Source organism: Homarus americanus, unplaced genomic scaffold (genome assembly GCF_018991925.1).
Source record: "Homarus americanus isolate GMGI-L3 unplaced genomic scaffold, GMGI_Hamer_2.0 scaffold47967, whole genome shotgun sequence".
Classification (NCBI taxonomy): Eukaryota; Metazoa; Arthropoda; class Malacostraca; order Decapoda; family Nephropidae; genus Homarus; species Homarus americanus.
In genome coordinates, this window is record NW_024731965.1 from 842795 (window position 1) to 856385 (window position 13591).

A 13591-nucleotide genomic window follows, 5' to 3' on the forward strand; every position below is an offset into this window, starting at 1 on the left:
GGACAGGTGGCAGCATTAACAATAATGGATCTTTGATCACTTTACCCTGGTCTGGTTGAAGGCATTTTTGAAGTCTAATTTAACTACTACTTGGTCTTCAGCGAAGAGGATAAAAGTAAAGTAAAAGATACACCTCGTGAGCTCCCCAGCATCACCGACAAGGCCTAAGTTGATCATCCCCTTAAAGTTTTGCGGTTTTCAACCAAGATAACCCACCGCTGAGCCTGCTGGGATTGACACTACCACCTTTAACATCTCTTATTTCGGTAAAATTATAGGGTTCCCCTGAGTGGTATCTTCGGGTTGTTGCCTCACGGACTTCTGGGTTGATGCCTCTCTCGTAACACCCTAGAAGCAACCTTGTGTTTTCCTTTTCTATCTAATGACCTAATTGTTCCTTGATTTTGGACAATTGAGGGTGTGTGTTGCTGGGTATCTTTTGGTGTCTGTTAGGTGGGTTCTGAGAAACTTAATTGAGTCGTCAACTCTAGGGAAAGAGGTAGTGATTTGCCCACTCTTGTTGGCTCAGCCAGAAAGGAGCAAGTTGCATCATGCCACGCAGGTGCCCTGGGCATCATGATTTGTCGAGCCTTCGTTCCTTTTTTTAAGGAGATCAATGATTTTACCCACTGCATGAGGTGAGCTGCCTTCGAGATGTGAGGTAGAGTCCAGGTGTTAGTTGCTATGATTGCCTACAGGAGATTTTCTGTTGGCTGAGACAGGGTCTTGGGGCAGGTGTTGAACCCTTCTCCCTGTGAAGGGCCTTCCTCAGCCAGGAAGCTCACCAAGTTTCCGGATGGTGTTTCTTAAATAATAAATAATAATAATAATAATAGTAATAAACGGTTAATGAATAGAGTTGCAGCCGGTGGCTGAAAATATACAGACTTACAGTACATTTAATTTAGACATTTACAGGGCTGTACAGTACATAAATCAGGAGTTGTTTATTATTATAGCAATAGATGGGATGGTGCTATTCTTATATCTATCAGTGCGGGCTCTTATGGGCTGAATTTTGTTGTAGTGGCGGACTGCGCGAGGTGGGGGGAGGCTGCCGGTGACAGGAGGTGTCAATGACGAGGGTGGTGCAGTAGTCCACTGCCAAACCTTGCTAGTGCTTGGTGGTGGAGGTCACTGAGGGATGGCATTTCCAGGGTGGAGAGAGCATTGATGTAGCTGGAGTATTCTGCGCTGAGCATGATTCTGCAGGCCCTTTTCTGCACCTTCTCTAGCCAACGTTGTTGGGTGGAGTTGAGAGAAGACGACCAGGCTGGTGAAACATACATTAGTTTGGGGAGAATAAAGGCGTTGTAGATAGTCCTCAGCTCTGGCGTGGGTGTCCCAAGTGACCTAAGTCGTCGTAGCATGTAGAGTCGGTATGAGGCTGCCATGATTGTGTTGTTTATATGGGCCTTCCAGTCCAGTTTGTGGTCTATGGTAACACCCAGGAGTTTGGCAGACTGCACTGACTGGAGAGGATGAGCACCCACTGTGACTGCTGGAGCTTGCACTGGAGTGGTGGCGGTATTGATGTGCATGACTACAGTTTTGGTGTGGCTGATGGTGACCTTGTTCTCCGTAGTCCATGCCTGTAGCCTGTACAGGGTGCCTTGTAGCGATGAGTAGTCTGGTGCCGTGTTGTCCACTGTAACCCCCACAGTGCAGTCATCCACGTACTTCCACCTGTGAGGAGTGTCTGATAGAGCGTCGTTGATCAGGATGAGGAAGCACAGTGGTTCCATCTTGGTCCCCTGGGGAACACCGCAGGTGAGGTGTTGGAATGTGGAGATAGAACCCTGATACCTCACTGCCTGACGACGTCCACTCAAGAAATCAGTGAGCCATGAGACCAGGTTGGTGGGCAGCCCTAGTGCAATGGCCTTGTTGATAACAGTGCAGTGATCAACAAGGTCAAAGGCCTTCCTGAAGTCAACAAGGGCAACGGTCAGTGATGCCTTACGTTTCTGCAGGTTTTTTGTGCAGAAAGTCCAGAAAACTAGCTAAGCAGTGTGATGTAGAGGAGGTCCTCATATTGCCAAATTGCTGTGGATCAATTGAATGATAGATTCTAGCAAATGCCCACTCAAAAACAAAGTCTTCACAGAGTAGACTGGGTATGGGGGTAATGGCAACTGGCCTGAGGTCGTTAGGGGACTGTGGGGTGGTGACCTTGGGGATAGGGGTGACAAATGCGGTTTTCCATTCATTAGGGCATTTGCTTTGTCTGAGGGTTGCATTAATAATAGAACAGAGGGGGGTGGCAAGTTCGACTGCAAACTCCTTGTATATTTTAATTGGGAGGTCAATTGGGGTCGTGGAGCGTTTGGATTTAAATTTCAGGAGTTTGTTGGCGATATCAAATGGTTGAACACTGGGAGGGGGGGAGGGGGAAGGTAAGTAGGCCGGGAGGAGAGTGAGGTCAAGACTGGATAAGGTATGACATATGGTAGCAAAGTGGTTATTAATTATCTCAGCTGCCTCCTCACTAGGTAAATGTGAGATGAAAGGAAGTGTGGAAGACTGACGGTTAAGACCACAGAGATCTTTTACCTTGGAGTACCACTGATCGATGCCGACCTCCTTGAGGCCGTGCACTTTCCTGGGATAATAAGACTTCTTGGCCGACTTGATTTCCCTGATGACCTGGTTACGTAGACTTTTGTACAGGCGGTTGTTGGTGTAGTATGCCTTGTTGCGCTGCTCAACAAGTCTTTTTATGCGGGGTGTAATCCACGGGACATCATCTGGGTGGATCCTCAGTGTCTTGGCTGGAAAGAAGTGGTGGTAGGCTTTGGTGATAGTGTCCAGGTAATTATCCCACTTGTTCTGCACATCGTCTAACGTAATCACTTCAGTCCAGGGATACCGGGTTATCCATTGTCCGAAACGCCGCATAGCAGAGTCAGGGGTGGGTCGGTAAGTCCTGGTGGCAACTGGCGGTCGTGAGATGGCATTCCAATGTATGGGAAAGTCGACTATTTGTGCAAGGTGGAGGTGTTGGGTGATGTCACTGATGTCTAACTCATTGAAGTCACCGCATATCACTAGTTTAGCATGTGGAAATCTGGATCTCAGGGAGTCAGCAGTGTCTATTATATGAGTTATCAGTACATTGGCGGTTGGTGCGCGGGTGGGGGGTGGAGGAAAACAAACAATGAGGGAGGCAAGCTGGCGGGGGTGGGAGGTGGCAGGTGGGAGTGACCTGAACCCACAAGGCTTCTACATCTTCAGGTACATTAACACGTAGAGGTGATGGTTTGAGGTCACTGCGACAGTACAGCACTACACCTCCACCTCTCCTGTCCTTTCTAAGGTGGTGAAATAACTCATAGTTTTCTATGGCACAGATCTCAGGAACAATTTGCCACGCCTCGGTAATCGCCACAATACCTGCACCAACTGACTTCACTGTGACACTGACCTCCTCCCCCTTGTTGCATAAAGATGTAACATTGGACAGCAGTAGGGATGGTAGGCTGTACCATAGTCTCGGCACTTCATAGCGAGCACACTGACTTTCAGGCACTGGCTTGACTTTCCTATGCATGCTCGGAGTGATGATAGGGATTCGTCTAACAATGCGGCGACCCCGTCTGCAGCCGCGGTTGTGAAAGATTCTCAGCGCCTTTAGTAGAGTGATGGAGGAGGATAGCCAGCACAAGACTTCAGCCGAAACAGGTCGGTGCGACGATATCGTGCCACTGGAACAGACATTCACAAGTCTGTCACTTACAGTCACTGTCTACCCGTAAAAGTACTGAACTGCCTTAAGTAACTACAGGTCGACGTGATGACCTTGGCTGCTACGGAGCGCCAGGAGACACGTCCTCACACAGTGAGGTCACTAAGGTTAACACTGCAGTCTTCCCAAATGTGGAACAGTTGCCACGACTGTCATTTGTCATAGAGCCACAGTTGTCCGGGTTAGCATAGGACATTTAGAAATGAGTCATTTTACCATAAATGCACCATGGTAATGAAGTTATGGCAATATAAACCTAAAATTATCCTTACATCATAAAATGGTTATTTGCATTTTATTTCAGGCTTATTCTATCAATAATCCCCCAAAAATAATGAAAAAAAAAAAAAAAAAAAAAAAAAAAAAATTATATATATATATATATATATATATATATATATATATATATATATATATATATATATATATATATATTATATAATATATATATATATATATATATATATATATATATATATATATATATATATATATATATATATATATATATATATATATATATATATATATATATATATATATATATATATATATATATATATATATGTGTCTTGATAAAAATCACACAGGCAAAAACTGGTGTCATTGTTTCCTTTGCCTGTCATATTTAAAATTATCTTAACACGTTTTCATTGTGGATTTACATGATATATATATATATATATATATATATATATATATATATATATATATATATATATATATATATATATATATATATATATATATATATATATATATATATATCAGGATTTTTGTGTAGGTAGGTAGATAGGAATTAATTATTGTAAGTTTTACATTTACCTGTGTTACTGTTACAGTGTGTAGCCCATATGGCTGTATCTTTGACGTGCTCTTCGACCCGGAAAACTTCGCAAGAAAGAAGAAATAGATACAGAAGCCGGTAATGGTATGACTCACCTGTGTAGCGATATATTATTACATTATTCATATACTGTAATATCTACATTTTTATTTTTTTTAATGATATTGTATATGTCGCATATTTGCAGGACTGCTTCTTGTTTGTTTGTTTTTTATTTTGTGTCTTGAGACAGTAGGGGCAACAATAACCATAGATAGGTAAAGTACAAAGCCTTTTGCCACTCATTCATAGTTAGCTGTGTTGAACTTGCTGTGGAAAATCAGGTTGATTTTTTGTTTTGGATAAAATTGATCTCTTTTTGCATAATTTTTGGGTTGATAGAATGAAGGAATGATAATACGGTTATTCTTTTGTGAGAGGTTGCATATATTCTGGACTGACTGGTGTCCTATTGTACTTGTGTGGTGAGCAGGTAGGTGGGAGGGTGGATGAGCAAGGAGATGGGAGGGAGGATGAACAGGTAGGTGGAAGGGTGGAATGGTGGAAGTGTAGTTGAGTGGGTAGGTGGGAGGGTGGATAGTTGAACGGGTGGATGAGCAGGTAGGCAAAAGGGTATCAGGTGAGCCCAGCGTCACTTGGCTCTTATTCAACCAAGAGAAGGTACCGAGGGAGAGACCCACCGGTGGGTAAGAGGAATACCGTACTATAATAATAAAACATGTCCAACTGTCACCGCTACACAGGTGGCCCCGGGCCATGAGGCTGTACCATGTCTTGCAGTGACTGCTCCCTCACCAGTTATACCCTCAGTCATATATTATTCTTTCCATTTGTTTTAGCTGGCTTTCTGACTTTGGAGAAAAATAAACCATGCTTTATCTTTTATTGTTGTGCTGATGCAATAGACTTCAATTAATATATATATATATATATATATATATATATATATATATATATATATATATATATATATATATATATATATATATATATATATATATATGGTTCACATGCAATGTTAGATCAGTCACTATGATTACACCTTCATCTCTTACAACTATGCTGTATGAGAATAATTTACAGGTTGAGAAACAGACATGGCCTTGCTCTCTGTGTACAGGATGATGTAACCCAGTGGTGTACATACGTACTTTGGTGAGCCTCTGTTATCTATATGTATACTACAAGGTGATGTAAACTAATATTGTGCACTCCTGTGCATTTGTTCTGTGTTCGCAATACTGTGATCTGATAATGTACGCTGCTGTTCTTCTGTAATCTGCTGTTTCTGAATAAATTATCTGAATTAATTCTGTGTTCCTTTATTATAAACTGCTGTAATATTGTACAGTGTTCCCTTTCCCCATTCCGTCTCAATGTGCTTCGTGAAGCAATGATTTGAGTTCCGAGGGGGGGGGGGGCAGAGTGGTTGCTCTATTTCTTTTTTTGCTTGTCTATGCGAAATCTCAGGCATTTTTTGAGTTAAGAAGCTGAAATTGTGACCCAATTCTGACCAAATGCTTTGTTATTTTTTCTTTGGTTTTAACTAATACTTTGTTCATGGCACAGCATGTAGGGGGAGGTGTACAGTCAACAATAAAATTTTCTGCATCCTTATGGTGTTATACAATATGACACACCGGACCAAGAATTCTGAACAACACTCATTTACGTGGGTGATTCCTATTAATTTCTATGTATTAACTGTATGTGATATAAAAATACATCATACCGGTTATACAATGCATCATACAACCAGAAATGCCAACCTTACCAAATTAACATGGCTTCAGTCAGTGATCGTTGCAGAGGCCATCAGACCAAGAGGTGCAGAATATTTTTAGCTGACTGTACATTATGCTCACCACTACATGTTATATCCTCCCATCCTTATGAATCACTTACTAATCTAAGTTTTCTTTAGTAATTTAAAACTGGAATAAATCATCACTTCTCTTGACTTTCTATAAAGATTTAAGTAAAACTTACACAAATTACAGTGTAAGGCTAACTGTTGCAAACTAGATTGAGGAAGATGCCTAGCTTCACATATCAAGGAATTGGATTATTATACTGATTTTTTTTCAATAAAAAGAAGTGATCAGACAAGTGTAGTTGTTAAAGCTATTCACCCTTACCAGAGACTGGTGATATATGTAGCAAGATGATTTGAACTGATTGAGGTTCTATAAGTCACTTAGAAACAATACTCTGGGAGGGCGTTCAACATAGTATTAGCCCAGGTATTGTTATATGCCTCTATAGATGTCTTGAATAAAGACGAAAGCTAAGGTGCTCCGTTGTTTCCATTTTCCCGTGTGATTTTATCAAGATTTATCTTATCCACGTTTTTCATTGTGGATTTACATGAAATATATATATATATATATATATATATATATATATATATATATATATATATATATATATATATATATATATATATAAAGAGGCTCTGCAGAATGAGATTTGAAAAGAAAAGTCCTAGTCCTTCCCAGGTGCCTTTATTGTTACTTTATTTCTTGATTATATTTCTGGTAATTATTCCTTTTTTTCGCGAGATGTTTGATTTCTGATGTATTTTGATGTGTTTAGTTCAGATCTAATTAACCTAACCTAACCTAACCCCAGCGGGGGGCCCAAACCCCTGCGGGGGGGGGGGGGCATAACCCCAGCAGGACAAGAAAAGGCAGGTGGAGATTTATTGATCTAATTTCTTAGGCGTTCATCACTTGTGCGATTTTTCTCAAATAAACACGTTTCCAAGAGGCTTCAAGGGTTGAGGAATGTATAGATGAGGTGGAAATTGCGAAAAAGTAAGTGCTGCTATGTAATAGCCCCTGTCTCATCAACAGAAGTATTATATAAATGGGTTATTTACATCTGATTTATATTCAGATTCAACCCCTGTAACTTTCTACTGGCGATGAGGTGACATGTTCAATGCACGTGATAAGGTGTGCCCACGGGAAACTGCGTCATACTATGCTGAGTAAAGGCATAAGTAGCCGGCTCCTGGCCACCTAAAGCGGGCAGTAGTTTGATATCCTTGACTAGAGGAAGACGTTATTTGAGAGCCCCAGTGGATGGTTCCGTCTTCCCTCGAGGGGAACGACGTACCTATTCCGTTCTCCCTCGATGGGTCACTACTCAAAGTCACTCACACCAACTAATATCGAACGGACGTTGATTCACGTTGATATACATAAACGCCGTCCTTTCTCATCACACTCATAAATAGTGGAACTTATGGTTGATCTACACTCAGGAATTATATAAACATAAACTTTTCTAATAAAACAAGAAACTTCAATTGGGTTTCGTTACTAAATCCCAATATAATATATGTGAACCAACCTGGTTAATTGGGAATTAACCAACCGGCTCATATAGGTGGCAGTGGTGGGATGTCTCTAACACATTATCCGTCTTCCCTCGAGAGGAGAGCAACGTACCTATTCCGTTCTCTTCTCGATGGGTACACTACTCAGTGAGTAGCACTCCCAAACTAATATCGAACGGAGGGTAGGTGACCCCCCACTCTCTCCTCACGCTCATAGATAGCGGAAGACACGGTGATTTACACATCAGGAATTGCAGCAACGGTGGTGACGGATGTTTACCAGTCTACATATCAAGACGTCAGTGTTTTGTGAAACTAGAAAAACAAACACCCTACAGTGAAAAGTTACAAACAATATCCGAGTGTTAAGAATATCCGGTATTGAGACTATAATTAGTGAGTGTTTCTCATTCTGTCGCCCAAAGATGGTGCAGAATTATTCCCAATAACCACAATTGAGTTATTGTTGACGTGAAATCCCTGTTAACGACAAGTAAGGGCGGTCAGGAAAGCGTCTGTCAGCACCTGACCATTCTGTGGAAGGTATTCCCCTGTCGTGAAGTGGATTCACCCGGCGTTCGTCATGCAGCGCACACAGACTCATAGTGGGAGGGAAGAGTGCGGTTACCCACCCACCACCCGCCCACCTGGAACCATCTGTGGATCGTGTTTTCTATACAGATGCCCTAACTCCTGTATTAGGTATTTAAAGAGTAAAATACTTTATACACAGAGAAACTCTATAACTTCTCAAGTGATTGTTACAACTAACAGGCATAACGCCATATACACAGTTGGTAAAGGTAGAGGAATTATGTTCTCCCCATTACTGTGGCATACTGGTTTAGAAGAAAAAAAAAAAAAAAAAAAAAAAAAAAAAAAAAAAAAAAAAAAAAATATATATATATATATATATATATATATATATATATATATATATATATATATATATATATATATATATATATATATATATATATATATATATATATATATATATATATATATATATATATATATATATATATATATATATATATATATATATATATATATATATACATATAAACACCATATACACAGTTGGTAAAGGTAGAGGAATTATGTTCTCCCCGTTACTGTGGCATACTGGTTTAGAAGATATGTATATATAAAATGTAAGTGTAAATATGCAATAGCAATCAAAGATATTGTTATATGTGTTACATTTACTGCTACAGGAAGATGAACTGTTACATATGCTACATGTTGAGTTTATGTCCATAACCAATACTGAGTTATTAAAAGTTGCTGAATCATAGCAACAATCCTGTGAGCTGAAGTGAACATTAGTTTCTGCAAATGATTCGTTCACTGCCCAGGGTGTGACAGGACGTGACTGCAGTTGTTGTGACTACTCATCAATCAACATCCTGTCAACAGAATTCTTTTGTATGGCGTGAATAACCCCCAGTTACCAGCACCCCAGCACCCCACCCTAGTGATGACAAATCTCCTGTCATGAGAGATGGTCTCAGCATTCTGAGGTATGGTGTGGTGGATGACCTAGTGTAACCAGGAGCAGTAGTTTGCTATACTCATGAATTTCGTGACATTGACCCAGTCACCGGACCTTGGAATCAGCTGTGTTTACTGTGAGTGACACACACAAGTATAAAGGATTGCGGCAACAATTTCACATTTTCAAGAAATTCTAGAAAGGATTCTTCAATCAAGCCTACAAGGAATAGGTAGTATCTAGGTATACATTAAATATATACACACATTTACATGTTCGAGGCATAACTCCACATTGATAGGACATCGATAGGTTATTGTCATTGTTGTAAGTGCTTACTTATTTTAATATGTACTGAAGTGAAATAATTCCCAGTATTTATTAGACATAAAAAATGTGGACATTTTCTTTTGGTCCCAGGGAGGATAAGAATGTTTATAATTTTCAAACTACATATTTTAATGATGTCAAAGACACATCTTATATAAAATAAAAATATGATAATTCTACAAAAGTACCACAGACTGTAATTTTCAGCCAAGTCTTGTTGAACCCTTCACAACTCAGTACCATTGCTCTCCACAAAATTGAATGTTTCGTTGAAAGAGTCTTAGGCACCACACACTCATTCATCCAGTGTGATTACAGTAGCAAAAGTTGTACATTGCTAAGAAGATACGTTCTTAAACACGAAGTAGGTGAAGGTTATTTCTGCTATGTTGCTTTTGATATTGGCAGTAATGTTTGTGTTTGAAGTCATGTTTTTTTCTGTTATTATAAGTCTGTGTCATCCAACATGAAAATTGTTCATAAAATTTTAACCCAAAAAGCACTAAAGTATAGGACCCCTGTAGTAGATAAAACCCCTACAGTAGTAGAATCCCCAGCTTAGTGTCTACACCTATATTTATAACATGGTTAGGGTTGTATAGGATGTACTGTACTCTGTGAGCTTATTTAGGCTTCACGGAGCTTGGCCGGTGGTGACCGAGCGATGTAATGGCCCCTGTCTCATCAAGAGAAGTATTATATAAATGGGTTATTTACACCTGATTTATATTCAGATTCATCCCCTGTAACTTTCCACTGGCTATGAGGTGACATGTTCAATGCACGTGATAAGGTGTGCCCACGGGAAGCTGCATCATACTGTGGGGTATAATTTGTGTTTGTGTTCACACTCAGGATGGGATGGAGGAAGGAAACTCACAATGCACTTTCTGTATATATATTGTTGTACAGTGCAGTGCTTAGGAGTGACTAGGTGAGGAGAAGCTTGCTCAGAGGTCCTGTAGGGCGAGGAGGTTTCTGAGGAAGCTGGGTGGTGAGGAGCTGTGAGAGATGTTGCTGGGCCGGTAGCCGAGTGTAGAATGGTCTCCCTGGCTGTTGTTGTTGTTGTTGAGATTGTCGGACCGTAGTCCGACACGGGCCTTTGCCTATAGGCGGCCCGTTTGGTGGTTCCGGCTGGAGCTCCAGGAGCAGCCAGACCGGATTGGGATTAGAGGTGGTCCCACCTGCAGATTGGAAGGATACTGCAGGTTGCAAGTGTGAGCGGACCCCCGATCAGTGGACGCTTACCACCAACCCCCACTCTTGGACGTGGTCAGTTTCGGAGTGGCGCGCCCCCCGAACTGGGGTCCGCACTTGCTGGGAGAGGATGCTTTCTAAGCTATCTGGGTGGTGGGTATCGTGTGATGACCCGGAGTAGGTGGTGAATGTGGTCTGTATGGGCCTTTCGGGTTAGAGTGGCCGCTGGTGTTGTGTGTGTTTCTTGGGAGATTTGAGTTCTGTTTCGGAGGCTTTGTGTGACCTCGCAGTCGAGGAGATAGTGTTCAAGTGGGTTGGCTGCTGGCTCCTGACAGTAGGTGCAATCCATGACGTCATTTCCGATCATCTGCCAGGAGCACTTGTACCCTAGTCGTAGTCGATGAAGGCTGACTTGGGTTTGTCTTGGAGTTTTCTTGTCAGCGAAAGGTGGTTCCCCTTTTGTGGCCGCCAGGTACCATTTGGCTGATTGGGAACCAGCGTTGAGTGCATGAAGGAAGCTCTTTTTGATGTGGAGCTTGGTAGTCTTTCTGAGGTGATTCTTGATCTGTTGCACACTTGCTGAAACTTGGATGTGTACGCTACTAGAACGTGTAGCTGCCTTGGCTGCTTCGTCTGCCACGTCGTTTCCTCCGATCCCTACATGACTGGGAATCCAGTGTAAGACGACTGGTCGGTTTTGGCTTTGGAATTCCTGTAGCTGTGCGAGGATCGAGGTGATGATGTGGACGTTGTCTCTTGGTTGACTGTGTTGCAGCGCCTGCATGGCCGATTTCGAGTCCGTGTGAATTATGATGGACTTGTTGTGTTGTGTTGCAGCGTGTTGTAGGGCCTTTGAGATTGCTACCAGTTCTGTTTGTAGGGTGGAGCAGTCATTGGAAAGTCTCCATTGGAGGGTCTGACCTTGGGTGTAGAAGGCCGCTCCGGATCTATGATGTTTTGGGTCCACCTAGCCGTCTGTGAAGTATGATGCTGCATCAGCCGGTGTCTCGGTGGCTATGGCTTCGAGAGTTATTTTTTTGAGGTCCTCCTTCTAGAGGTTGGCTTTACTATCGCCTAGGTCGGTAAATTTGAGTGTGGCTGGTGGAGGGCTCCATGGTGGAGGAACAGCGTAACCATTGTCAAGTGTGTCTTGGTTGTTCTTGACGAGTGTTTCTGCTTGCAGGTGTCGGATGACCTCGCTTGCCTCGTGCGACCAGGTGGCCCCTCGCACTCTGTGGTCGAGGTGGAGGGAGGCACTGATTCGAATCTTGGTAACTGTGGGCTTGTCTGCTCTACAGATTTTGGCGAGGAGACCGGCTGTCATCTGCTTGACTCGTACTGCCAGGGGTGGTAGTTCGGTTTCCATTTGCAGATTGCAAATTCTGGTCCACATGGGTGCTCCGAGCATGGTCCTGAGAGCATTGTTTTGGATGACTTCTAGCTTAGCTATTTGGTCTTCTCTCAGTCCAATGAGTGCTGGAGCACTGTAATCTACCAGCGATCTGATGGCGGCCGTGTAGTAGGTTTTGAGCACATGAAGGTTTGCTCCTGCGGATTTGCTGGTGAGCGACCTCATTATATTGTGTCTGCTCTTCGTCCTGTGCCTGAGATACTCGAGTTGCGGCTTGAAGGTGAGTTTCTGGTCAAACCAGATTCCAAGACACTGGTGGGCGTTGGTCCAGACTACCGGCGTGTTTTGTATGGAGAGCATCATGTCTGGTGTGTCTGTGCAGATGGCCATTGGCCATCGCTTTCGACTTGGCTGGATTTATCTTGAGTCCAAGTCTGTTGCACTCCTCTTCTATAAGTTGGAGTGCGTGTTGCGTGTTGGCTAGTCTGTTCGATCCTCTTACTATAAGCTGTAAGTCGTCTGCATAGCATAGGAGCTTGGCTGTTTGTCTGAAAGGAAGTTTGACTAGATTTTCCATCACGACATTGAACAGCATTGGACTGAGGATGCCTCCTTGTGGGGTTCCGTTTTCATGGACCCTGTAGCTTGAGGTTGCTCCCTGAAAGCGTACTCGTGCTTCTCTCTGCGTGAGGTAGTTCTGGATCCACCCCAGCAACCTTCCTTTGACGCCTTTTTTAGCGAGCGTAGTTGTAATGGCCAATGGATTTGCTAGTTCGAAGGCTTTCTCCAGGTCGAGGAAGACCACCAGAGCTGGTTTGTTGTCCACTGTGCTGAGTATCTCGGCGATGTTGTTGCCTGTGCCGGTGTTCTCGGTGTAAGCAAAGATGTGAGGGTGTGGGCTGCCTACTTTCCACTTGAGTCGGATGAGAGCCATTCTTTCTCCCGTCTTCGCTATGCAGCTGAGAAGGGAGATGGGCCTCGGTTTGTCTGGTTCTCTGGGCTTCGGAATGGGCTGTATATCTGCCTTCTTCCATTCCGGTGGGAGTCTTTGTGCTGTCCACGAAGCATTGATGGCTTGCAGCAGAGCCTCGTGTCCGGCTGTACCGGCATGAGAAAGCATGGAGTAGGTTATCCTGTCTGCCCCTGGAGCTGTGTCCTTGCTTCGTTTTAGCGACTTCTGGAGTTCTTGCTGGTTGAATGGTCTGTCAGTGTCATCTTCACATGACGCCGTTGTGTCTCCTCCGCCTGTCTCGGGAGGTTTTTCGTTGCTGCTCGGTCAG

General features: G+C 42.7%; 1 protein-coding gene across 1 annotated transcript in view; it reads left to right on the forward strand.

The window, feature by feature from the left end:
• Nucleotides 1-5903, forward strand: part of LOC121868107 (mucin-5B-like) — a 48497-nt gene extending 42594 nt beyond the window's left edge. Inside the window, exon 13 of the mRNA XM_042368377.1 lies at nucleotides 4588-5903. Coding sequence (XP_042224311.1) covers nucleotides 4588-4658 — 71 coding nt within the window. The 3' untranslated portion in view covers nucleotides 4659-5903. The remainder of the gene's footprint in view (nucleotides 1-4587) is intronic.
• The last annotated feature ends 7688 nt before the right edge of the window (nucleotides 5904-13591 follow it).